Raw genomic sequence first — 26,943 nt, 5'->3', positions numbered from 1 at the left:
GACAATAAATCAGGCAGTTTGATTTTATCTTCTGTCAATAGTCATGCTGAGTTCATGGAAAGGATACTGAAGCTACAAATGTGATTTTTTTAATTTTATTTTTTTATTATTTCCAAATGTATAAAACTTTACATACATTAGGAAGCAACATTTGGATGAAGGAACTTGGATACATTATTATTGCAGGTAAAGTAATAACTTATGCCTTTACAGATTACAGAGAAGCAACAATCCAAAGAAAAGACAAGGAATTGAAATCACTATTATTGCATACTTGGACTGTACAATTCTATATGTATATATTTTAATTTGGACTAAGGCAACAGGTTAGGATACAGTGGAAAATCCCTGAGACCTGCATATCTAATCAGAATCACGACAGTAGCACAGCAGCTAATATGTACAGACTTCAAATGTGCATTTGTCCTACTGTGCATCATTATAAAAATACACATTTGTGCATCATTATAAAAATACACATTTTAAAATATATTCATACAGTATTACACAATAAACCAACTCGGTCCAATTTAAGCACTCAAATTTGCATGTCCCACTCAAGCCACCATATGTAATAAAATATAGTGGTGGATGCTTTAAAAACAAAAAGCAACAATCAGGCCAACTTTAATCTTAAACTCATTTTACCTTAAGATTAATATAAAGAAAATACAACAGAAACTCATTTAAAAAAAAAAAAAAAAAAAAAAAAAAAGGACTAACGTGAAAACAGACTGATCAAAACAAAAGCAACAAATAGATCAACTTGAGGACGTGTTGAAGAACTGAACATTCTACACACATACCTACACACACATATAATGCAAAAAAGTATTTTTTGACCGAAACCCTCATTTTGTTATGTACCTCAAACATTTAAAACTATAACTGAACATAAATGTTGATCAATAAGACTTTAACCATCTGTTCCGAGGTTAAGAACTAAGCACGTTATGTCTGATGATAGCCACAAACAACCTGCCTGTTCTTAAATGCAGAGGAAATTTTGTCAAAACGTCACATTCATATTAAAACCCCAACATTCAGCTGCTGGTTCTACAGTTAAACAATCCAAATTGTTATCACATTTTCTACCTGAGCTTCTGTGATGAAAGGGTTGACTTGTGAACCATATTACAAATTGTAAGCAGATGAAAGACCAACTCAAATACAGTGGACCATCGGAATACTGTTTGAGCTACGATACTTTTGGATTCTGAATTAGTCTCACCAAAGAAAACAGGATTAATCTATTCTGTTTCAGTGACGAATATTTCGCAATCCAACAACTTTTAAATGAAGTAGATTTTATAAAATTTTACCACAGTGATTTTCTTCAGTGCACAAAATTAAGTCATAAAACTAACCTTTTAATATTTAAACTTAAAATGTATGATTTATGTATTGCTTGTCTTACCTTGGTGACGACCACTTTAATCACAAAGTTCCTATTTTATTTAGTTTTTAATTCTGTCGTTATCGCTACCATGTTCCTATTAGCCATATTTCCAACTAGTAGTACAGTTCAGTTTTCAGATCACCATAGTACTTCTGATCAGGTAAATCCTGATCAGGTTTGTATTTACAACACCGTTGTATTGGTGGGATTACAATAGCATTTTCACCCAAGTAAACAGAGTGGCATCATACCGTACCATCGGGATGACGTGATTTAACAAAAACAGTGATGGTACAGTGGCGTGCTCTGAAACTATCTTTTAACAAGAAACAGCTTTGAATCAATGTGCCGTTGAGTATTCTTTTTTTTTTTTTTTTTTGGCTTGTTGGCAGGGCATTCCACTGAAAAATAAAAATATTTTATTTTAGTCATCAACAGGCAGCAGTGCTTCCAGCTCCACAGAAGCGTAGAGGAGCTTGCCATTGAGACACACCTCTACAAAGGGGTACTGAAAAATGGAATCCATCAGATTTTATAGGACTTCTTACAATCGAAAAGTAAAAATGTGGAGCTCTTAGCAGAAACAAGGCTTTTGGCTTATTATCACTAACACAAAAAAGTAACCCCCCCCCCCCAAAAAAAAGGAGTGGGAGGGAGGGGATCAGCTGATGCAGAGCAGCTTTGTCTTGTTTCACCAACTCCTCAGGTTCTGTCTTCTTGTTCTATTTTCTGATCATTCATTTTCCGTACCGCTTATCCTCAACTAGGGTTGCGGGCGAGCTGGAGCCTATCCCAGCTATCTCCGGGCGAGAGGCGGGGTACACCCTGAACTGTTCGCCAGCCAATCGCAGGGCACATCTAAACAAACAACCATTCGCACTCACATTCACACCTACGGGCAATTTAGAGTTGCCAATTAACCTACCATGCATGTTTTTGGGATGTGGGGAGAAACCGGAGTGCCTGGAGAAAACCCACACAGGCACGGGGAGAACATGCAAACTCCACACAGGTGAAGCCGAATTTGAACCCGGGTCCTCAGAACTGTGAGACGGACGTGCTAACCCGTCGAGCACCGTGCTGCCTATTTTCTGATCATAATTTTCTAATTCATATTTTTTGGTCAGGTTCAGAGGGTCCACTGTACTATTACAACTGAAATGGCTTCCAGCCAAAACACCAAACTTTAGTTTTTAAGTGTAACTCCTGAGCAATTCATCAACAAGCTACGACTCAGGCCCAGTTTGATTTATAAAGAAGAGGGTAAACCAAGTTGACCAGGAGTGCAAACACGGCCGCCATTGTTCCCAGGACAAAATATCGCACACGCTCATCGTCAGGACAATCTGACATCCTCCCACTCCCTCTCATGTGTTGACGGGGCGCTTCTGTCCTGTCCTCATCTTCTTCATTTATTGTCCTCTGGGCTTGTCGCCGTCGCCGCCCCGAGAGGAAAGGTCCTTGTGCGCTTACATCAAGACCCTCCTCCTCTTCTTCTTCCAGTTCCCGCCATATTAGAGGCCTGCGATTGGCGGAAACTGGTATCAACTTCTGGGAAAAAGTGTGTCTTTATGATTTGACATAAAGTACTGAGTTGAATTGCTGTTTACACTAAAGGTGGGCAATTCCTTATGGAGTCAAAGAAATCAATGGTCACTTGATTATTTAAAAATTGAGGAAAACAATAGCAATGCAATAGATCTAAAGAATCATTTTTTAAAACAAATGGGAAAAACACAGCAGATAGAATAGAATAAAGGGAACAGAAAGACAGTGAAGCACCAGAATCCGAGCTCAGAATCATCACTTCCTAACATACGGTACAAGCCAACTCCAACACGATGATGATGATCTGCTTTCTGATTCTTTTTGACAAATATGAGCCTGTCAGTTCAAAGTACCCTGGTGAGTCCAGTCCAGCAGCTGAAAATCATGACTTACTTATGCGCTAACTTCACCAGAGTGGTGAAGCTTGTTGTGTAGGGTAGCACTTTGTTACAATCTCTTCCAACATTTTTTTTCTGTTCAAAATCGTCCACACCAAACTACTCACACCTTTTAGTGGGAGTTCTATGGCAGACAGTTTAGGCAGTAAACTGGTTAGCCCTTGATTAATTGCACCACAAGGTTGTTGCTACCAAGTTGTTGCAATCCATTTTGCCTCTAATTACTTCAAGAGTTGGCACATCAGACATGTCTAATTCCACATTTGACTGAAAGCTTAATGGTCAAAATACATATATATATATATATATATATATAATACAGCCAAAGCAATTCATGATGCCGTCCCTAGTTTAAATCCTCTCAACACATTATGAACTAAAGTTTCAGTTGCGTATGTCGTGCAAGCAGACTGTAAATGTCCAACACATTATACAAAAGATGCTTTTAAAAAGACACACCATTGTCTGTTACTGTCACCATCACAGGGTCATTGTGCAGCATGAACAATTCAACTTGTCTAAAAACAACACCTTAAAGAAAAAAGGTGACAAAAATGTAGATATGTGAAAGCAAAGTTGGGATATACAATTGCATACACATTGTTGCCAAATAATCATCATCATGTTGATCACCCAAACCACGAGGCGCATTCTCCTTGACAACTTACCTAGAATTTTTTTATAAAACCTAAAAACACATATCAATCTGAGAAAATTGTAGATGTAGAATATATGCAAACGGTACGGTTGTTATGGGGGTTGTCTGATTATGTGCATCCCAGATAGCAGAAAAAAGATAAGCATGCCTTTGGAGGAAAAAAAAAAAAAAAAACACTTCCAATAAGGCTCCAAACCTACACTGGACATCCAATTTTATAATAAATTCTGAATAATGTAGTATGATATTATAACAGAATATACAACAGCTCGTTGCGGTGCCCTCACCTGACTGGCAGTAGCTCCCATGACAGGAGGAGAGTCCGCTCCAACGGGCCTGAGAAAGCGTGGCGGCCTCTCCACGGGGGAATTTCGGCGTCGGTAGAAAAGGACATAGGCATAACGCGTCACCACCTGGCTCTCCTCCACCATCGTTACAGTGCTGTCATCAAATAGACGCCAGCCTGTGTGAGGGTTGGACGTTAGGTTGGAAACAAGGGAATACACAATCCAGAGTTAATATTTACGGAACAATAAATTAACTCACCAACATCACTGCGCTGGCTGTTTTTGTCACTTGGCAGGCGAGCGTAGGCGGTGTAGTGGCCACCGATCATCCCCCCATAGTGGTTGATGACTGCATACAAGTCGTAGATAGGGGGGTGCTGCATCTCATCCTTCTGGCCAATACAGAACTTACTCAGATCCAGATTCCTACAAGACAAAGAGTTTTGGAATTGGATGACCGCTGCTACTGGCATTACATATATAAAAGGCAGACAACTATTATTCAATAGGCATTCACCTGACAGGAAAGTCAACCATGTCGTTAATTTTGTCTCTCCAAATGAAACTCCTGAAACTGAAGCGTTTCAGTTGGATGATCAAAATGTTGGGAAGACGCCACAGAAGCAGTTGTTTAGAGGCCTCGCGGTGCTGCTGGCACTTGGGACAGTACCTTTTGGGGAAAAGATTGAGCATTATACAGATTAAGGCTTCTTTATACTCGTCACTGACGTCACAGAGCGTATCCCACGCACAGTTCGCCTTTATACTCGAGCGCAACCCACGCGCGCAGTTTTGAAATTGTACTGCAGTTCTCCTCCAAGTCGGGGGTGTTGCTATGGCTGGTATTGGATAGGACACCACAGGGTGGAGTTTCCTCTGCATTTTTTGGCCATTTCCGGTAGCCATTTTTACTTTCCTTTCCGGAACAAGGAACAAAGCAACAACAATGGCGACCGTGGAACTGTGTCTGGTAGAACAAATGGACCTAGATGACCAGATGATATGTTTAATTATGCTGCAAAATCGATCAAGAAGGCGGCGGCGTAGGTATGTGGAACCAAGGGTAGAGTACGTCATCACAGGATGTGACTGAACCGGACAAATCACGAGAGAAGATCTCCGTGGCATTCTACACGCAGCAACAACATTTTCTGTGTGCGCGTCAAGTGCCACATAGGGGGCGGGCGGCCCAATGCGTCGGTCACGTGATGCAATGCGGTAATAGTGAAATGTGACAATACAGACCTTAATTAAATAATGGCAGTATCAAGAGCCTTACCATGCCTCTTCTGGTGCCAGCACCTCTGGCTTGGTGAAGAGGTTGAGGCACTGCTCCAGGGTGAAGTGCCCTGCCCTGGTTGTTTCACTCAAAGAACTAGGATCCTCCTCATACTCCAGCTCCTTGGAGCTCACCAGGACATACTCCTTCAGACGCTCGTTGTTTTTCCACACCAGATCCACAGTTGTATCATCGGGGAGGTCGACCAGCATGTCTTCTGTAAATGGTGTTGCAATCAAGATTATTATAGTAAACGAAAATTAACAAAATAACTAAAACTAAAAATACAAACTAAACTAAAATGAAGCATTTAAAAAATATATATATATAAAACTAGGCGGCACGGTGGCCGACTGGTTAGAGCGTCAGCTTCACAGTTCTGAGGACCAGGGTTCAATCCCCGGCCCCGCCTGTGTGGAGTTTGCATGTTCTCCCCGTGCCTGCGTGGGTTTTCTCCGGGCACTCTGGTTTCCTCCCACATCCCAAAAACATGCATTAATTGGAGACTCTAAATTGCCCGTGGGTGTGAATGTGAGTGCGGATGGTTGTTTGTTTGTATGTGCCCTGCGATTGGCTGGCAACCAGTTCAGGGTGTACCCCGCCTCCTGCCCGATGACAGCTGGGATAGGCTCCAGCACGCCCGCGACCATAGTTAGGAGAAGCGGCTCAGAAAATGGATAGATATATAAAACTAATCAAAACTAACAAACCTGCTCTAAAATCTAATTAAAACTAAGTTTGAAAAGAAAACTCAAAACGAAATAAAAACTAACTATAATGGAAAATCTAGGAAAATATGAAGTTATGTATCGTCTATCATAGGGCTGGGCGATATTGCTGAAAAGTGTATCACGAATAAAGTATTCCCTATCAGTCGAAAAAAATAATTGATTTTTTTTTTAACCTATGCAAAATAAGAACCTGGAGAAAATAGGCTAAATTTAGATCATTTTATTTAAAAATGTAATCTTTAACCTTTAAAAAGAGGCCAACACAACTATTATCCCCGATTTATTTTTTCATTTATTTTTAAATAATCCATTTGGTATCTCAAGACCAGTCCAGATCTGGGGGACATTAAATCACCCCAGCAGTCCACCTGGTCCAGTGTCCTCCAGAACTGGGCTGGTCTTGCAATACCAAAAAGCAGGTAAACTGACAGTTAAAATATGAAGATTTCAGAGGACTTTTATTTTGAAATACAACACATCTGTATGGACTTTTTTTGGTGGAGTCTTGGTGTGGTCTGGTTTACCCTAGAACTGGACTGCTCTTGCGATACCTAAGAGATTATTTTTAATATATATATTTTTTTAAATCAGGTATAATTGCAGTCATGTATGCAAATTTCAAATAAACTATTTGTTAAATGCAACTTCAGATGTGAATTGATCTTCCTGGGTGCATTCCTGGGACCATCTATTTATTTCCAGAAGTGGACTGGTTGCCCGATAACAGAGATTACAAAGTAGATTACAGAGATCTATTTTGAAAGTGGCCCCAGCATGTTTGCGGCGTTTTACCTAATGCATAGTATGAACAATCGTTGTGGCAACTAGCTTTACAGTCAGATGTTGATGCCTGTGGTTTGACGCTGCAGTACTGTAATGGATGAGAGCAGCTGAGATGGTGAAATAAATTAGTTGCATTGCTAGACTTTGTAGGGAAGATAATCCTTCATAGTTTAGAGACAGTATCAGTTGTCTGACTCTTGTCAGACTTCAAATATCCAAACAACTGCCAAGCGAGTGACATTATTAGTCAACAATCCTCGTTTTTTTGCCTCGTTTCAGTGCACGACATTCTTTTTTAATGACGTTCTGAGACAGGATGGAAAAACATTAAATCACTACTGTGCATATTACTCAACAGGTTATTTCGACATTAGAAAAGAGCGAGTGGGTTTAATGACGTAACCAAATTTGCTTCGATGGGGCGTGATAGGTTCAGAGGCTGAGGGTAGATCTCAAGTCTCTTCCTAGGTTCTACCTCGTCCCCATACATCGATCGCGACCCAGCATAAATAGAAATGAGATGAGCCCTAAAGCCTCTGTTGTAGTCTCCCGCAGAATGCCTTGCGGGCAGCGTGGTTTTCTTCAAGATTTTTTTTCTAGCGAAAGCACGTGTCTAATTCGATATATATTGATACTGATTTATCGCACAGCCCGAGTTTATCATACAAGTGGTTCCTGTTGTAAGGTAATGTCAATACAAAGTTGTGCAAACAAAGGCCAAAAGAAAATCCACACTATGGCTCTTACCCTTCTCATCCAGTCTCTGCTCCTTGTTGTTAGAATCCAGCAGAATGATGTAGAACTGACCCGCGTGCCCTAAAGATGCATCATTAGGTTGTTGATACCCTGCTACCGCAGCTGGGAAACAGGAAAGAGCAAAGATAAATGAGAAGATGAGGCAACAAAACAACTGTGAATGTTACCAACAACAACAACAAAAAAACACCCATCACCTTCTGGTCGTACTGCCTTCTCACAAGATGTTTCTTTTTCAACATGGGTGTCCAGAGAGCAGCAGGAAGTAGAGGAGATGGTCTCTGAGAACCCAGAGTCTGAAGTCTGTGTGGTGGAGAGAGACGTCTGGGGGGAGGTAAGGGGGACAGCGTCACCGGAGTCAAAGGCTGAGGTCCAGGTGTGTAGTTTCGGGGGGTCGAGTAATGGAGTGCCAGTCTCGGATCCACAGTCACTAAATGCTACAGTACTGTTTCCACCCATGGCCTCATCTCCTGAGCAGGGACCACCTAGAGAACCTGATGGTGGCGTTGGGAGTACTGGAGATATTTCAGGGGATGTCCTCCCTGACTGGAAAGGAGGCTGGAACACATTGACTGAAAACCTGCACAAGGAGATAAAGGATGTCATATTAATAGATCAAACATTGGGACACAACTAATAATGACTGGATAAGTAATCTAGCACAATGTTGTCAAACTCATTTTAATGTATGTCATAATGTATACAGACCACGCCATACTGACAGAAAAAAAAAACAGAATTGTAGAAATTTTTATTTAGCATTATGCTGTGGGTGTGTTTTTCAGCTGCATGGACAGGGAGACTGGTTGCAATAGAAGAAAATATGAAAGTTGCCAAGTACCGGGATATCCTGGATGAAAACCTTCTCCAGAGTGCTCAGAACCTCAGACTGGGCCAAAGGTTCACCTTCAAAAAAGACAATGACCCTAAGCACACAGCTAAAATACAGAAGGAGTGGCTTCAGAACAACTCCGTGACCGTCTTTGAATGGCCCAGACAGAGCCCTGACTTAAACCCAATTGAGTTTCTCTGGAAAGACCTGAAAATGGCTGCCCACCAACGTTCACAATCCAACCTGACAGAACTGGAGAGGATTTGCAAGGAGGATTTTTTTTCTCCCTAAACCTAATAACTGGTTTGGCCATCCTCAGCAACAACTGAAATTAAGCGTTTCTATAACTGGCAATTCTACTCGCCACTGGAAAACAACATTCCAGACCACTGCTACACCACGCTAAATGACCCATACCGTGCTATCCCCTGTGGAGCACTGGGCTCATCTGATCACTGCTTAATTCACTTAATACCAACATACAGGAAAAAACTTAAATGTACAAAGCCTATGGTGAAAAAAGTGAAGAAGTTGACAATGAAGCAAAGATAGAGTGGGTATGGAAAGTTTTGAGAACCCCTTAAAATTTTCACTCTTTGTTATATTTCAGCCATTTGTTAAAATCATTTAAGTTATTTTTTTTCCTCAATGTACACACAGCACCCCATATTGACAGGAAAAAAAATTTGTTATTAACATTTTTGCTGATTTATTAAAAAAGAAAAACTGAAATATCACACAGCCATAAGTATTCAGACCCTTTGCTGTGACACTCATATATTTAACTCGGGTGCTGTCCATTTCTTCTGATCATCCTTAAAATGGTTCTACACCTTCATTGGAGTCTAGCTGTGTTTGATTATACTGATTGGACTTGATTAGGAAAGCCACACACCTCTCTATATAAGACCTTACAGCTCACAGTGCATGTCAGAGCAAATGAGAATCATGAGGTCAAAGGAAATGCCTGGAGAGCTCAGAGACAGAATTGTGGCCAGGCACAGATCTAGCCAAGGTTACAAAAAGAATTCTGCTGCACTTAAGGTTCATAAGAGCATAGTGGTCTCCATAACCCTGAAATGGAAGACGTTTGGAAGGATCACAACCCTTCCTAGAGCTGGCCGTCCAGCCAATCTGAGCAATTGGGGGAGAAGAGCCTTGGTGAGAGAGGTAAAGAAGATCCCAAAGATCACTGTGTCTGAGCTCCAGAGATGCAGTCGGGAGATGGGAGAAAGTTCTAGAAAGGCAACAATCATTGCAGCCCTCCAATCGTCGGGGCTTTATGGCAGAGTGGCCTGGCCCGACGGAAGCATCTCCTCAGTGCAAGACACATGAAAGCCCGGATGGAGTTTGCTTAAAAAAAAAAAAAAAAAAAAAAAAAAAACACCTGAAGGACTCTAAGATGGTGATAAATAAGATTCTCTGGTCTGATGAGACCAAGATAGAACTTTTTGGCCTTAAATCTAAGTGGCATGTGTGGAGAAAACCAGGCACTGCTCATCACCTGTCCAATACAGTCCCAACAGTGAAGCATGGTGGTGGTAGCATCATGCTGTGGGTGTGTTTTTCAGCTGCAGGGACAGGGAGACTGGTTGCAATCGAAGAAAAGATGAGCGCGGCCAAGTACAGGGATATCCTGGACGAAAACCTTGTCCAGAGTGCTCAGAACCTCAGACTGGGCTGAAGGTTCATCTTCAAAAAAGACAATGACCCTAAGCACACAGCAGCTAAAATACTGAAGGAGTGGCTTCAGAACAACTCCGTGACTGTTTTTGCATGGAGCCCTGACTGAAACCCAATTGAGCATCTCTGGAAAGACCTGAAAATGGCTGCCCACCAACGTTCACCATCTAACCTGACAGAACTGGAGAGGATCTGCGAGGAATGGCAGATGATCCCTAATTCCAGGTGTGAAAAACTTGCATCATTGCCAAAAAGACTCATGACTCTATTAGCTCAAAAGGGTGCTTCTACTGTGTGTGATATTTCAGTTTTCATTTTTTAATAAATCTGCAAAAATGTCAACAATTCCGTTTTTTTTCTGTCAATATGGGGTGCTGTGTGTACATTAATGTGGGAAAAAATTAACTTAAATGATTTTAGTAAATGGTTGCAATATGTGTGTAAAATGAGTTTGAGGCAGAGTGTCAGGGCACAGGAGGAAGTTAACTCATTCACTGCCACTGACGGCTATATACTGTACTCGAATGTGCCAATATGCATGTTAACTGGGAGGGCTGCCAATGACTTAGTTTTAACTAAACATACCTTCATTTCTCATGTATATTACGCTCTCGGGAATAATGTGGACCCCCAAAATCGACCACAAAAATCAGGAAAACCCTTCTTCCTATGTATAATCTGCACCATCGATTTCCTGCTATCCAAATGCTAAAAAATGTATTAGGTTTTTTTTCAAAGAAATATTCTGCTCTTTGTGCATGCGCCAACGTATTTTTTCTTTCATCCCGTGTCTCTAATTATGCTTATTTTATGAATTTTATAGGCGGCACGGTGGACGACTGGTCAATCCCCGGCCCCGCCTGTGTGGAGTTTGCATGTTCTCCCCGTGCCTGCGTGGGTTTTTTCCGGGCACTCCGGTTTCCTCCCACATCCCAAAAACATGCATGAATTGGAGACTCTAAATTGCCCGTAGGTGTGAATGTGCGTGCGAATGGTTGTTTGTTTATATGTGCCCTGCGATTGGCTGGCAACCAGTTCAGGGTGTACCCCGCCTCCTGCCCGATGATAGCTGGGATAGGCTCCAGCACGCCCGCGACCCTAGTGAGGAGAAGTGGCTCAGAATATGGATGGATGGATGAATTTTATATAAATATGGCAAAGGAGGCCTTGAATCTTGGGTAAGTGGTGAAAATATATATAATTTTTTAACATTAGATACTACACATCATATTAGAATGAAAGTACACCTTTATCACAACCCCTAGGTACCGGTAAACAAAAATATAATGTGAAAGATTTTTTCATTTTCCTTATACGTATGTATAATGAGCTGTATCGACTTCTGACAATTTTTTGGGGGAAAATATGTGCATTATACACGAAAAATTAGCTTTTTTTTTTTTTTTTTTTGTCTAGAAAAAAATTGCAGAATTCCTCCAAATAGCAGACATCTGGAATCCCTGCAAGTAGCTGTCTTAATAACAAATGTGTACAAGTGGGTGCATTTTGGATGATGAAATGCTAAGAGTCTGACTTAGTACCTGGAATATCCGTGCAGCAGCTGAGTGAGGCGGCTGTAGGAGAGACGGGACTCGGGTACACTAACCAGGAATGGCAAACCCACATTTTCAGTGTTTGGTCGACAATGACCTTTGTGACTGGGCCAATGGGTCTTTTGACACAGTCTGTCAGGAAAAAAGAAAGCACAACAAAGACATTAGCAATTGCTATATAAGAAGAACATTTAACACATATGTCACCATATGAAAACACAGCTCACTGATTGCAGTAGCCAACACTATAACACCGAGTACAGCGCTTCAGCTTGTCTTCCTCGGAGACTGGAGGTTTCAGGCAGGAGGCACACTTTGAGATGGGGATATTGGGAAACTGTAGTCTCTGTAGGGAAAAATAAGCAAATTGAATTATCATTTGACAAGGCAAACACATTTCAAGGCAAACACATTTCGTAAATGTTTTATTCACTTTTCACTTTTTTATCACCTGCTGCACTCGGAGCAACACCACTCTCTCCTTGGCCAGATCTTTGGAAAGCACCTCGAAGCAGAACAACATGTCTGAGGATGACACAGTGTCCAGGCAATGGGAGGGCGAAAACATTCGCTGGAAGCAGTTCTTCCCCACCTGAGTCAAAGAAAACAAGCTCAGTCCAATCTTAAAAGAAACCTATGGCACAACATGAAACTTGGAATACAGAAGGTGTCTCACCTCTGCGAGTCTGAGATTCTCAGGCTTTACCCTAACACTCCTGGAGATGGACTCCAGGACTTCTGCAGTGCTGGAGTTCTCCTTGCTCACGCTCACTAAAAACTAGAACAAGACATGCATATGGAAAATATTAAATAAAGGGTTTTGCTTGAGACATCTTTACCTTTTGTGATGACAGGCAATTATTTTCTAATCTCACCTTAATGGGTTTTTTATGCGGTTCCTTGGCAAAGTAGAACACAGAGAGCACCTTTTGTTTCTGTGGCAATGGGACAGGTAAGTATAGGAAGGGGTCGAATGTTATAGACACCTAAAGGGAAAGAGGAGGAGATTAGAATTACTGAGGAGTGATTGCTACCTTCAATCCGGATGTGAAAAAGTACAATTTATTACCTTGGAGCATTTGGGACAGACAAGCTTGGATTTGAACTGGCCTTGGAAGAGGTCCACTATGAATGAGTCATTTCTCATCTTGTGCCTCTGCCATGCTTCCTCTGCCACCACCTGAGACAAACAACAGCAAAGTTAATCTTCAGCAAAATAAGGAATCAGTACCTTAGCAGAAGACTTCATAAAATTATTGTCATTTCAATGCTTTCCACATCTACATTAATAAACCTTTATTTTATTTAAGGATTTCAGATAAAGAGGCAACACATCACCCTTCACTACCAGAGGGGAATGCCAGCAATTTTCTTAACACCAACCTCATCCAAGCGACCATCAGAGTCCACTGTCTCCGTGTATGGCTTATTCTGAATGCGATTCAAGTCCTCATGGAGGCCGTCAAGCAAAAAAGCCATGAACTCCTGGGCATCATGCTGGGCGTAGCCTGTAAACTGATTGGCTTTACTGGCCACAATTGCCTGCAAAGTAAAGTTAAATTCAAAGCATGATGACTGGGGGAGAAGCCCATGTATTTGCAGATTTTAAAACACATAAAAGGCATGCATACTAAAGGAACCTGTGTTTTTAAAATCACCTATTAACTCTCAAGGTTCCAAGCGTGTTCGTTTTAGTGAAAGAACTACAATTATAATGACGTGTTAAAAGCCAACCAATTTATTCCTGACAGAGGAGTTTATACATACTTCAGAGCTCTGGGTCAGCAGCTACTCCTATCTTAGCCTTAACAGAAATGGTGTAGACCGAACAACACTATCTGTTCCTGGACCCAGTCTTTATACAATTTTTCAAAAAGGAAGTGTAGAGTAGTCTTCGTCTGGTTGGTCCGGGGTCCATTGACGTCATCTTTGCTATGCAGAATGATGGCCGTTGCCGCGACATCAGCCGTTGGTGCCAGACGCTGTTCCTGTGACCTCCACGTGCACCCTACCAGAAACTTCCAAGCAGTACACCCCCACACCCTATCTTCACTGCAACAAAGCACCACTGTTCAAGCACAAACCAAGCCACTAGCGCAACCACATCACTTCCCAGCCCTTCACAACCAAACGGCAAAACCACATCCCATCAAATGGTGGTGGCGATCCTGGAAGGACATCAGATAAAAGGACAGAGGAGTGGACAAGGATTCAGTTGGACTGCAATCTCCCCGGTGCACCGACAGAAAGAGGTGGGAAGAAAAGATTATATCACGAATTCTGCACAATGGAAATTGTGAAATTTGGGAGATTTGTAGTACAATTGTTTCATTGTCACTAGTTATTAAGAATTTGTGTTATTGTTGTTGTGTTAATTGGAAGTCAGGGTAACAGAGGACCTGACTGCCCAGGGTAACAGAGGACCTGGTAAAAGTAGGGTAACGAGGTACCTACTAGTCCAGTCGTAGACTGACTTGAAATCGGACGCGGTTTCATACTGTAACGTTTCGGTAGACGTTGGGGATTTTGGGACCCCCAAAAATCGATTTTGAATAAGATGAGTGTGCCACCAAAACCCTGGGGTGTGAACTGGACAGTCGAGTATAGAGGTAATGAATGTGATGTGTATCAGAGTGATTACCAGAAGTCAATGGAGGATTTGTGGATTGAAATAGAAGGTCAGTTGTTGGCTGACGGACGGGGAGCTACCCCCACCGCACCCTCTGACAGACAAAAACTTGACAGAAACCGACCGATGACAGCGACAAGCTACGCAAATGACTTCTGGAGAAGCCCGAAAACGGATGGCGAAGGCTTACCAGCCCCCATCCCGGGACCGAGTCAAGACGAGGTCCCAGACTGGAACCAGAATTAAGAGTCCGACTAGATATACCCCGACTCCCAGTAATTATTCTATGATCCCCAGTCAACAAGGTGGGTTCATATACCAAGAATTGTCTTTAAAAGATCTAGAGTTTTTACAGAAACGGCTGCCCGGACTGGTTGTTGGCGGTGAAATGTGGATCCAGTGAAAAAGTTGACAGATGGCATGAGCCTGGCGTGTGGTGACGTAGTGAGATTGATTCGCGCCTGTTGCATTTCGGTTCATCAATCGGAAAATATTTTGACACGGTCTGGTCTGAATAATGTTGAACCTGAAATTCTATTTGTCCCTTTTGCTCCTCCAGTGTTTGCGGTCATCCGTGACATGTTCCCGTCGTCCTCGCCGGCGGTGCCGAAGCTCCCGGACTTCAAACCTCCCGTGGATCCCAGTTCACATTTTGAAAATTGCATAAGTATTTGGACAGATAAGACAGGGTCACAGCCCCTCCCGTGTTAGGGAGGCAAATGTTATTTATAGAATTGCTTTGCTTGACATATTGCCAGCTGAAATTAGGACTGAATGTATAAAAGACCCTGACCTCATGGAAGGGGGAGACAGCTACTTTAATCGTCATGTGTCTCACCATTTGAAACTTTTTGTCGACAGCCACCACAAATCATCAGACGAGGTAAAGGACATGTAGGAACAACTTTTGAAGTTACAATTGGCCCAGGCCTGAAAAGTGGCCACTGACAACAAACAAGAAGGAAAAAAGAAAAAAAAATGGAAGCAAAAAAGCAGATGTGGATGGCGCAGGGTTCGACGTGGGGACGAGGCGGGAGTCGGGGTAGGGGATACACCAACGCAGGCAGGGGAAGTGCTCGCCAACCTCCACCGGACCAAGCATGCTTCAACTCCGGTCAGTACGCACACCCGTCAATGTACTGCTCCCCCACAGATGCAACAGCGACCTACAGTGGGACCCGGGGGCCCCACCTCAAAGAGGAGGCTACGGAGCTCCACGCGGCAGAGGTGGACGCGGCTCGGCACCCTGGCAACAGCAACCGCAGCAGGCTTCACAGCAACAACAGCCATCTTGCCAGTTCGACTGCGACAAGGACTGGTCCGATTACCAATCGGGTGTGGGGGTGTGCCGCTTGGAAGTTCCCGGTAGGGTGCATGTGTGTGAGATAACCGTTGCTACAAACCAAATGAGGAAGTGAGAAGTGTTGAGACGGCGTCTGGCACAAACGGCTGATGTCGCGGCAACGGCCATCATTCTGCATAGCAACGATGACCTCAATAGACCCCGGACCAATCAGACGAAGACAACTCCACACTTCCTTTTTTAAAAATTGTATAACGACTGGGTCCAGAAACAGATAGTGTTGTTCGGTCTACACCATCTCTGCTAAGGCTAAGATAGGCGTAGCTGCTGACCCAGAGCTCTGAAGTATGTATCGACTCCTCTGTCAGGAATAAATTGGTTGGCTTTTAACACGTCGTTATAATCGCTGTTCTTTCACGAAAACGAACACACTTGGAACCTCGAGAGTTAATAGGTGATTTTAAAAACACAGGTTCCTTTAATACCTTGAGCTTTGAGGGCTGGAAGGCATGGTGCGTTCCTTTCCAAAGGGCCCTGAGCAGCACTGCAAAGCCAATGGCTAGCCGGCCACCTGTTCCCAGTGGATTATTGCAGTTGATTTCTGACTCAAATGCTCGGTCTGAAGGAAATTGAAAAAAATACATTGGTTAGGAATAGACAACAATATTGCGGAAAATTTGCAGCAGCTAATGTTCTGATTGAGACGTCACATTGCACTGTAACAGAGGGTCTCCTCGATGTGTTTCCAATTGGTAAGAGTGTACAACACAAAGGTATTTGTATTTTAGTAAAAAGCAGTTGGTGCTCACTGTACCCATTGAGAAAGGTCACTGGTACAGCTCAAATCTTAATTTACCATGAAAGTAATCCCTGAGTTCTCTGGTGTTGGACAGGGATTGGATGACACTGTTCATGAAGCAGGTGTTTCCAAGGTTGACCAATCCTGTGAAACCAGGTAGGCACACCTTCTTCTCCTCCTCTTCCTCATTATGCTCATTGCTAGCATGGGCTGCATGGGTCATGGGCTGCACCATACAGGTCGGCTTGGGCTGAGATGAGAAACAAAACCAAAACTTGATCACTTTCATCTTCATTTCATAATCGTCATCCTTACCACCAAAAAGCTCCATTTGACAACTTACCGTCATAACAGTAGGCTCTGGCTTGGTGATGGCAACGTGGTCAGCTACTGTACGAGGAGCCACAGTTTCTAGACCACTATCCTCCACTCTGGCTGGGGTTTTGGGGGCCTTTGGTTTCTCCTCACCGACCCTGGGGGGCTCCTCCTTGGTCGGCATGCTGTGCTGGCTGCTGCCTGGTTGGCTCTTTTCTGTGCAGGTGGGGCTCGAGGGCACAGCCACCTTGGCGCCACCCACTGCACCTTAAACAGAGGAGAATGGACCTTGTGGTTAGAAGACGAGGTGATGGTAATGTAACAATATCAACAGTAATAACCAAGCATATACCGTAATTTATTCTGTATAATGCGCATTTTATTCCCCAAAAAATTTTCAAAAGTCAATAGCGCGCATTTATATATAGGTATAGGGGCAAATGGGAATACCATTCACATTTTATAAATGTATGCCGCCATCTAATGGTTATGGAAAAGCTGTACACTTTAATTCCAAAATGCACCGCCACCTAGTGATAATAAAAAAGTGTAGCCTACACTTTCATTCCAATATGACATATTGTGAGCACAACTGTATATGTACAGTTGTGCTCATAAATTTACATACCCTGACAGAATTTGTGAATTTTATTTTATTATTTTTCTAATATGACTGATGACTGAACAACAACCATCATTAATTTCTTTATGGTTATGTTTTGTTGAATGATAATGCTTTTCTGAAATGCTTGACCGTTTCATTTGAATCCCATTAAAATAAAATTAAGTGTGTTTCGCCTGGTCCTTCATGTTTTCTTTCAAGAATTGTACCCATCTTACAAATTCTGCCGGGTTTATCAAACATATGAACAAAACCGTGTGTTTTCTAATATACTAAATAAAAGTGGGGCAGTGAATTTCAAAATAAGAGCAAGTAAATAAAAAAAAAAAAAGGAGTACTTTACTAAAGAATAATTATTTGGAAAAAAAAACTAACAAAATACAGACAATACTTCATGTTTTAATCATATGGGTAGAAGCATTGTAAAAATGCATTATACATAGGTACAAGGGTTTTCCAGAATTTTGAGGCCACCTTTGGGGGTCCGTATTATACATGGGTGCGCATTATACATGAAATGACGGTACTTCAATTTGAAATACAACCATTATATTCTATATGTTTTTACTGTTAAATGTAGAAGGGGCTGAAACCCCTTTTCTACACCTGTTCAGTTCTTAACAGCTTTGTTTCAACTATTGTCCGCATCTTCAGTGCAACTAGCTAAACACTGACATGTTACTTTTCTTAAGTTACATGCCAAAAGTTCTCAAATAGAGTCATTATGAAATAAATTTATCATTTAACTGTAAATAAACGCTTACTGGCCTTTATAAAGTTCAACCAAGTTTTAGGATAACACAAACTACATGAAGGCATGGCAGAATGTTACTCCTATTAATCTTGCCAATGTTTGCCTGAGACAGTGGACAGTATTGAACCACACATGATGAAAAATACCACATCTTCACGCTATCAAGTAGAAGCTTGGCATCAGACCTTGTGTGGCGGGGGCCTCTAGACCCTCCCAACGTTGGCTGTGCCTCTTCTTCAGGGTAATGTCCACTCGGGATACCGTGAAGGAGTAGGAGCACTGCTCAGGCTGTATCAAGTTCCTGGAGGAGTCACAGGGCAGACAAATATGGACACGTCAGATTGAGAGACAGAAGGGTCAGACAGTTTTACCGTAATTTCTCATCTAAAATGCGCATTTTTGTCAAAAGTTGACAAAGTACATTATACATAGGTATAAGGAAAGTGAAGAAATTCTTGCACATTGTATAAGCGAACACTAGTAAATAGAGATGAAAATGGTGTTCGTTCATTTGAATAGGATATGATAAGTTAGTTCTATCGTTAAACATTTATATGTAAATATGATAACTTTTCATTTATCTGATAATCAAAATATCTTCCTGTTCAACACATACAGCAATTAGTACAGAACCCCGGAGACAACATGAACATCCTTTTTTATGTGACAACACGACACCGACCTGTGTTGCATTCACAAGATTGGAAAGATCAGACAAGCTCGAGTTAAAATCAATCATGTTATAATGAGTGCGACATGTTCATGTCGTTTCCCTGAGTTCCATAAATTAGTAAAGCTTTGACCCCCTGAGAATAACTACAACGGGTTATCACAGAAGCTTCATAACGGTAACAGATACAACAATAGGTGTGCACGAGACACGAGATATAAAAAAGACAAACAAAAATGTGAAAAGCAATATGGAAATTACTTATACTGTGAGGGGTGAGAATATTGGTTTTGTGAAATTGCGCAATTCGCAACGCTGAGTTAAAAACCACGATTTGCTTGCACTCAGTGTTAAGTTTTGTTTGAAACAATGTTTGTTTCAAATGCTGTCAAGTGATCAGAGCAAATTTATTTATCCATCCATTTTCTGAGCCGCTTCTCCTCACTAGGGTCGCGGGCATGCTGGAGCCTATCCCAGCTATCTTCGGGCAGGAGGCAGGGTACACCCTGAACTGGTTGCCAGCCAATCGCAGGGCACATACAAACAAACAACCATTCGCACTCACATTCACACCTACGGGCAATTTAGAGTTGTCAATTAACCTACCACGCATGTTTTTGGGATGTGGGAGGAAACCGGAGTGCCCAGAGAAAACCCACACAGGCACGGGGAGAACATGCAAACTCCACACAGGCGGGTATTGAACCCTGGTCCGCAGAACTGTGAGGCAGACGCTCTAACCAGTCGTCCACCGTGCCGTCCAAATTTATTTACACAACACTTTGAAAATAAAAAATGTAACACCAAGTGCTTCAAAGCTTTTCTCGTCATTTTAAAAGCTGTAAAGTTATTTAAGAGTGAAGACATAAGACAATCTGCCTGACAAGATGTGTAATCAACCTATGGGCGAAAACGACTTGGTGTGAGTGACTGTGCGGTCTGCTGATTACTCGGGTTGGGCATCGTTTGAATTTGAGCGATTCCGGTCCCGATACCAGTTTCTCATTTCGTTTCCAGTTCCACGCGATTATCAATTCCGATTCTTTTAGAGGGCTAGGTCAAAAAAAGTCTGCATCGTTTAAATAAAGCGTGTCCAAATTATGAACATTAATTTTCTTAGCAGCCTGGAGCATAGACTAAAACATTTGACTTGAGGTTCTTTATAACCAGTATCAATATCAAACCTATGAAATAAAAGGCAATGTGTGTGGACCTAACCCCATTGACTTAATATTAATTAATTGTTTCAGTGAAAAGTTAAATATAGCAGTTAAAATAGTTATTTGGGATTGTTTTATCACGTCAAATGGTTTATACATGCAAGTTTTAACTTGACTTCCTGTTTTAAGCTTGTAGCCTTTTATTTTGAAGGGTACGCCTCGGAACTCAGCATTTTGGCACAAAAAGTAACGTTACACGGCACCGGTGAATTTTTAAAACCAAAGTAAACCTAGACCGCAAGAAGAAGAGTAATGATTGGAACCAAATGCTATAAAATGTTGATTCCTTTACCTACCCACTTATGAGGCACAAGGTTAGTGTTTGTGATACTCTGAGGCAACGTTTATGTGAATTTTGTCCCAATTCATTGTGATGTAAAGTTGCTAGTTGGTGAAGTTATAGCTCAATGTTAAGCTTTTTTCATCAGCTCTTACATTGGTTTGAAGACAAATAAACGCTAAAAACTATCTGTGCAAAAGTGCAACCCACCGTTTAACTTGTTAGCTGCCTCAATGTTGACAGACATATTTTATTGTTTCACTCATCCAATTTGACTTGACTGACGTTCCGTGCGGTGTAGGCTGAGGCTCGGAGTGGGAGGGAGCACGTCATACTTCTACACATCGTGAAAGCCTCTTTTTGAGCAATATAATCTTATTCCAAATGTTGCACCGAGGCGACTGGTCATTTATTTAAACAAAGTTACGACACACTTTTGTTCACCACCGCCGTTGGGCACAAGCACATCTTCGTGAGTGTTCTCCGATGGTTTTCGCCACTTTTTCTTCGGGGTCGGCGGACTGTAGGCATCGAAACTGGGAACCGAAATGTTTTAATTTTAACGATTCCGGGGGAACCAGAATGTTAGAACCAGTTCGAATAGGTTCTCGATTCTCAATGCCCAACCATACTGATTAATGGTGTGTTTATGTATGTGTGTGGTGTCTGAGAGACGAATAGTAAAATCTTGGCCAAGTGTTTTGTGAAAGTGCACTGTTTGATTGATTCCAGGAAGATCTGTTGTTCGCTGTGGGTACTGCATGTATCTTCGTGTGTGTTGTTATTAGGCTTTAAAAGATCAGGATTTTTGGAGCCCACCACCAATCACCGATCAGCAAGTTTAAAAAAACGATAACCGATCCGATCACAAAATGGAGCAATGTGTCCATTTACATGACTTGTTCATTGATTGTATTTGTATATACTTGTGTACTTTATGACTTGTTCATTTATTGTATATACTTGTGTACTACATACTGAGTACTGTATCCATCCATTTTCTGTACCGCTGATCCTCACTCGGGTCGCGGGTGTGCTGAAGCCCATCCCAGCTCAAAATTATTCTCGACCATTTTAGACAAAAGTTAAAACATCAATGACCTCTAGGGGGCATTCAATAATTGGCCACTGACATAAGTTTAGGTCAGATCAACATTACAACATGACATAAATAATGGGTGCTAACTTACTGTAATTAAATTACTTTATTGCAATTAAATTACTTAAATAAATACTGTTAATGACATGCTTATTCTAACTTTCTCACTGTCCCGGCTATATGGACGGGTGTTGTCCAGAGTGCGTCCGTTTGGCTTTTCCTTTTATTTTTTTCTCCACGCTGCGTTGGTTGAACGCGGCATGCTCCTCCTCGTGTACATTCTTCAGGTGCCCGATCAAATTTGTGTTGAAGCATTTAGATGACGTTCCCCACAACGTACTTCAGTTGTGCACAGACTGCAAATAACTTATGTGTTGTTTATCTGAGACACCGCAAAATAGTCCCACACAGATGACGTGTTTTTTAACAGACAGGATTTAAATTTTTTTTACTGGTCGTCAGATAGTTACAGTACTGCGCCACAAGACACGTGACAAGGCTAAAAACAAACTAGCTTTTGGATTCATACGCAACGGCGACGCCGAGTTAAATGTCTTGTGCGGAGCCGATCGATGACGTTATTGATCGGATCGGCAAATTATGACATCAGAGCCGATCAGCCAATCAGCATAAAATGCTAATTATCAGCCGATACCGATCACACGGATCAGATCGGCGTAAACTCTGGTTATTATGTAATGCGTCGAGTTCTTGCTGCAGGGAAAAATAAGTTGTGGGGAAATGAGGATTCGTGATTAACTAGTGTGACGCTGTGATATTGTAGTCTTTTATTTTATGAAGTAGTAAGAATGAGGCCTAGAGACCTCAAAAGGAGTAGTCCACTGATAAGACGGATTCCATTTGGAAAAAAAGAGAAAAGGAGGCTGCTCAAAGTCTTAGAATAGTGCAAGTCCACATTCACACAAAATAATATTCATTGAATTAAATTATTAGATTGGGATAATTATCATTGTACATTCAAAGTTAAACATAGCAATATTAACAATTTCAACATAAAAATATATTTAATCCTTAAAAGGAATGTTTCATGCTGTAAATTGCATTTCATTACGGCAGTTTGAGATGATTTTTTTTTTTCCTCCTTTCTTTTTACAAAACAGTAAATATCGTAAATTTTTCTTCCCCCACCCCCCCCCCCCTTTTTTTCCCCCCCTTCCTCTCCAGTCATGACTTTGTGCAGCTGTGTGTTTTTGTTTTGTCTGTTTTCCGAACCAAAACACTACACATTTCTCTGGCGGAGCAGACTTCAGCGCTATTAGCGAACGAAGCATGCCCTACAGTCCTCCTCCGCTCTTGGGCTTCCTGATTCATCCAAGCCCCTTGTTCAGGTTGTGGACGAGCGTCATGGCAACATGACTTCCGTTACTTCAGCGCCATGGCGAACTCCTTCGCCCAGTGGAGTACTTCTCTCGCCAACTACATCCAGTGGCAAGGGGCCTTCCTGCATGCCTTCGCACGGTGGCCGCCTAGGAACCGGGAATTCTCGCCACGTGACTACATGGGGTATTCTCCGCTAACTTTGTGCGTTCCTCACTGTATAAAATTATGTCTTACAGGAGCAACGCTACTCAAAGCCGTCTGCTGCATATTGGCTGCGCTACAACACAGTGCTGTTGGGCCTCCCCCATGTCACAGTTACTCTTAACCCTACCACTCTTATGCCTCTGCCTGACGAGGGGGAGCCACACTCTTGCATCTCAGAATTAGAACATTTATGCACACCACGTGTCGATCTTTCCGACACACGTTTGCAAAACTCAGACTTAATTTTTTATGTTGATAGCTCCTCATCACGACACCTTGACACAGGTTCCTGCCGCAGCGGCTTTGTTGTTGTTGATGACTTCCACGTTGTGTTTTACTCACCGCTCCGTTCTCAGTACTTGGTGCTAGCGGCTGATTTGCTAGCTCTCACTGAGGGCTGCCAACAAGCAGAACGTAAATCTGTTTCAATCTACACGGACCTTTGGAGTGGTTCACGTGTGAGTGGTTCGCAACTTTTTGAAATATGACAGGAAACCTATTCTTCACCATGACAAGGTTGCTGGTCTCCTCGACGCCATCCTTCTCCCTTCTGTTACCGCTTTCTGCCTCACTCCTACCTATCTCTCCTCTTCTCACACACCCGCACCTCTTTTTCTCACTGACCTTCACTCACTGTCTACTCCCACTGAACACACTTTGTGGCGACAGTGCGGTGCGTCTTTTGTGGATGGTGTTGGGACTGTTTTTTTGTTTTGTTATGCAAAATTGACATGGCTTAGACCATGTCTAAAGGGGCGATAATTGCTGCTATTCAGTCAGTGGTTTACGTAGGGCTTTTGCACTTTTACATCTGACTTCTGCAAAAAATAAAATATCTCATATGTGCCCAACACAACGCCAGCACACCACATCCACTCATTTAACAGGCAGCACATCCACCATCTAATGACCATTTCAACATGTAATGATGGATTTTGAAAGCCAAATTGAGTAAATGTTGTGAAAACACAACATTGAATTGGATTAAGTGCCTACTAATTGTGTTGATGTATATGATAATGCGTGTGCTTCCTAGGCACAATTTGTCTCCCTTTTGAGATCTTCTTTGCCGAGCCTCCACGTCGGATTGAAGCCTCCAGGCTCGCCGCTGGATACACATTTGCGAAGACAACATGATCAAGTATTGCACGTATTTGACGAATTTGTTCCACAAGTCTTCTCAGCACTGCCCAGAGCGGCTGACGGACCCCTGCACAACATCAAACCTGGTGACTTCGTGTTGATGAAGAACTTCTGGCGTAAGACGTTGAGACATCAGCACTGGCTTGGGCCCTTTCAAGTCCTCTTGGTAACTCACACAGCTATGAAAGTTGCTGAAAGAGCCACGTGGGTTCACACGTCGCACTGCAAGACGGTTACAGCGCCTCCTATGGTCTCAACTCCCCTTCCTCCTTTTAATTCTACACACAACACCCCATAATGATGTGACATTTTTTTGTGCGAAAGTTTTGCACATTTATTAAAAATGGAAAAACTAAGAAATCACATGTACATAAAGTATTCACAGCCTTTGCCACTAAACTCAAAATTGAGCATGTGCGTCATGTTTCAACTGATAATGCTTGAGAGGTTCCTGCAGATTAATTGGACTCCACCTATGGTAAATTCAGTTGGTTGGAGATGTTTGGGAAAGGCACACACCTGTCTGTATAAGGTCCTAGAGGTGGCCAGTGCATGTCAAAGCACAAACCAAAGCTGAAGTCAAAGGAATTGTCTGTAGACCTCCAAGACAGGATTGTCTCAGGGCACAACTCTGGCGAGGGGTAAACAAATCTCTGCTGATTTTAAGGTTTAAGGCACAGTGGCCTCCATCATCCATAAATGGAAGAAGTTCCGAACCACCAGGACTCTTTCTAGAGCCGGCCGCTCTTCTAAACTGTGCAATTGGGGAGGTGACCAAGACCCCAATGGTCACACTGTCAGAGGTCCTCTGTGGAGAGAGGAGAACTTTCCAGAAGAACAAACATCTGTGCAGTACTCCACCAATCAAATCTGTATGGTCGAGTGGCCAGACGGAAGCCACACCTTAGTAATAGGCACATGGCAGCCCACCTGGTGTTTGGCAAAAGGCACCTGAAGGACTCTCAGACCATGAGAAAGAAAATTCTCTAGTCTGATGAGACATAGATTGAACTCTGTGGCGTGAATGCCAGGCATCACGTTTGGAGGAAACCAGGCACCGCTCATCCCCTGACCAATACCATCCCTACAGCAAAGCATGGTGGTGGCAGCATCATGCTGTGGTGATGTTTTTCAGCAGTAGGAACTGGGAGACTAGTCAGGATTGAGGGAAAGATGAATACAGCAATGTACAGAGACATCCTGAATGAAAACGTGATCCAGAGCGCTCAGGACCTCAGACTGGAGCGAAGGTTTACCTTCCAACAGGACATCGACCCTAAGCACACAGCCAAGACAACAAGGGAGTGGCTTCAGGACAACTCTGTGAATGTCCGTGAGTGGCTCAGCCAGCGAGAAGACTTGAATCCACTCAAACATCTCTGGAGAGATCTGAAAATGGCTGTACACTGAAGCTCTCCATCCAACCTGATGGAACTTGAGAGGTGCTGCAAAGAGGAATGGGGGAAACTACCCAAAAGATAGGTGTGCCAAGCTTGCGACATCATATTGACAAAGACTAGAGGATGTATTTACTGCCATTGCGGCATCAACAAAGTATTGAACAAAGGCTGTGAATACTTATGTACATGTGAGGTCTTTGTTTTTTCACTTTTAATAAATTTTCAAAACTAAAAAAAAATCTTTTTCCACAGGGAAAAAAATAATTTATTCCATTCGGTGATGAGGCCGTAACATAACAACAACATAACACTTAAGGTTCCTAAGAGCACAATGGCTTCCATAATCCTTTAATGGAAGACGTTTGGAACGACCAGAACCATTTCTAGAGTTGGCCGTCCGGCCAAAACAGAGCAATCGGGGGAGAAGAGCCTTGGTGAGAGAGCGAAAGAAGAACCCAAAGATCACTGTTGGTGATCTCCAGAGATGCAGTCGAGAGATGCGAGAAAGTTCAAGAAGGTCAACCATCACTGCAGCCCTCCACCAGTCGGGGCTTTATGGCAGAGTGGCCCGGCGGGAGCCTCTCCTCAGTGCAAGACACATGAAACCCTGCATGGGGTTTGCTAAAAAACACCTGAAAGACTCCAAGATGGTAAGAAATAAGATTCTCTGGGCTGATGAGACCAAGATAGAACTTTTTGGCCTTAATTCTAAGTGGCATGTGTGGAGGAAACCAGGCACTGCTCATCACCTGTCCAATACAGTCCCAACAGTGAAGCATGGTGGTGGCAGCATCATGCTGTGGGGGTGTTTTTCAGCTGCATGGACAGGAAGACTGGTTGCAATCGAAGGAAAGAGGAATGCGTCCAAGTACAGGGATATCTTGGACGAAAACCTTCTCCAGAATGCTCAGGACCTCAGACTGGGCCGAAGGTTCATCTTCCAACATGACAATGACCCTAAGCACACAGCTAAAATAACAAAGGAGTGGCTTCAGAACAACTGTGACTATTCTTGAATAGGCCAGCCAGAGCCCTGACTTAAACCCAATTGAGCATCTCTGGAGAGACCTGATAATGGCTGTCCACCAACATTCACCATCCAACCTGACAGAACTGGAGAGGTTCTGCAAGGAGGAATGGCAGAGGATCCCCAAATCCAGGTGTGAAAAACTCGTTCCCAAAAAGACTCATGGCTGTATTAGCTCAAAAGGGTGCTTCTACTAAATAATGAGCAAAGGGTCTGAATACTTATGGCTG

The 26,943-nt window shown here is 42.5% G+C and overlaps 1 protein-coding gene across 6 annotated transcripts in view; it reads right to left on the bottom strand.

Moving 5' to 3' along the window:
- The window catches only part of usp19 (ubiquitin specific peptidase 19), a 43,542-nt gene that overhangs the window by 1,402 nt on the left and 15,197 nt on the right, over nucleotides 1-26,943 (bottom strand). For 2 of the 6 annotated variants that reach the window (XM_061680592.1, XM_061680601.1), the window contains exons 9-26: nucleotides 18,515-18,630; nucleotides 16,982-17,220; nucleotides 16,696-16,888; nucleotides 16,325-16,458; nucleotides 13,291-13,449; nucleotides 12,977-13,087; nucleotides 12,783-12,893; nucleotides 12,584-12,685; nucleotides 12,359-12,499; nucleotides 12,135-12,253; nucleotides 11,896-12,039; nucleotides 8,037-8,419; nucleotides 7,831-7,941; nucleotides 5,570-5,786; nucleotides 4,808-4,960; nucleotides 4,550-4,716; nucleotides 4,291-4,466; nucleotides 12-2,947 (exon numbers count right to left, since the gene is read on the bottom strand). In XM_061680592.1, coding sequence (XP_061536576.1) covers nucleotides 2,633-2,947; nucleotides 4,291-4,466; nucleotides 4,550-4,716; nucleotides 4,808-4,960; nucleotides 5,570-5,786; nucleotides 7,831-7,941; nucleotides 8,037-8,419; nucleotides 11,896-12,039; nucleotides 12,135-12,253; nucleotides 12,359-12,499; nucleotides 12,584-12,685; nucleotides 12,783-12,893; nucleotides 12,977-13,087; nucleotides 13,291-13,449; nucleotides 16,325-16,458; nucleotides 16,696-16,888; nucleotides 16,982-17,220; nucleotides 18,515-18,630 — 3,091 coding nt within the window. In that variant the 3' untranslated portion in view covers nucleotides 12-2,632. Of the gene's footprint in view, nucleotides 1-11; nucleotides 2,948-4,290; nucleotides 4,467-4,549; nucleotides 4,717-4,807; nucleotides 4,961-5,569; nucleotides 5,787-7,830; nucleotides 7,942-8,036; nucleotides 8,420-11,895; nucleotides 12,040-12,134; nucleotides 12,254-12,358; nucleotides 12,500-12,583; nucleotides 12,686-12,782; nucleotides 12,894-12,976; nucleotides 13,088-13,290; nucleotides 13,450-16,324; nucleotides 16,459-16,695; nucleotides 16,889-16,981; nucleotides 17,221-18,514; nucleotides 18,631-26,943 lie in introns of those variants that run through there. The other 4 variants (XM_061680611.1, XM_061680638.1, XM_061680620.1 and 1 more) reach the window with 4 other exon arrangements.

Source organism: Phycodurus eques, chromosome 1 (assembly GCF_024500275.1).
Source record: "Phycodurus eques isolate BA_2022a chromosome 1, UOR_Pequ_1.1, whole genome shotgun sequence".
Classification (NCBI taxonomy): Eukaryota; Metazoa; Chordata; class Actinopteri; order Syngnathiformes; family Syngnathidae; genus Phycodurus; species Phycodurus eques.
The sequence above is the reverse complement of the archived record's forward strand: the minus strand, read 5'-3'. Positions and strand labels throughout refer to the sequence as shown.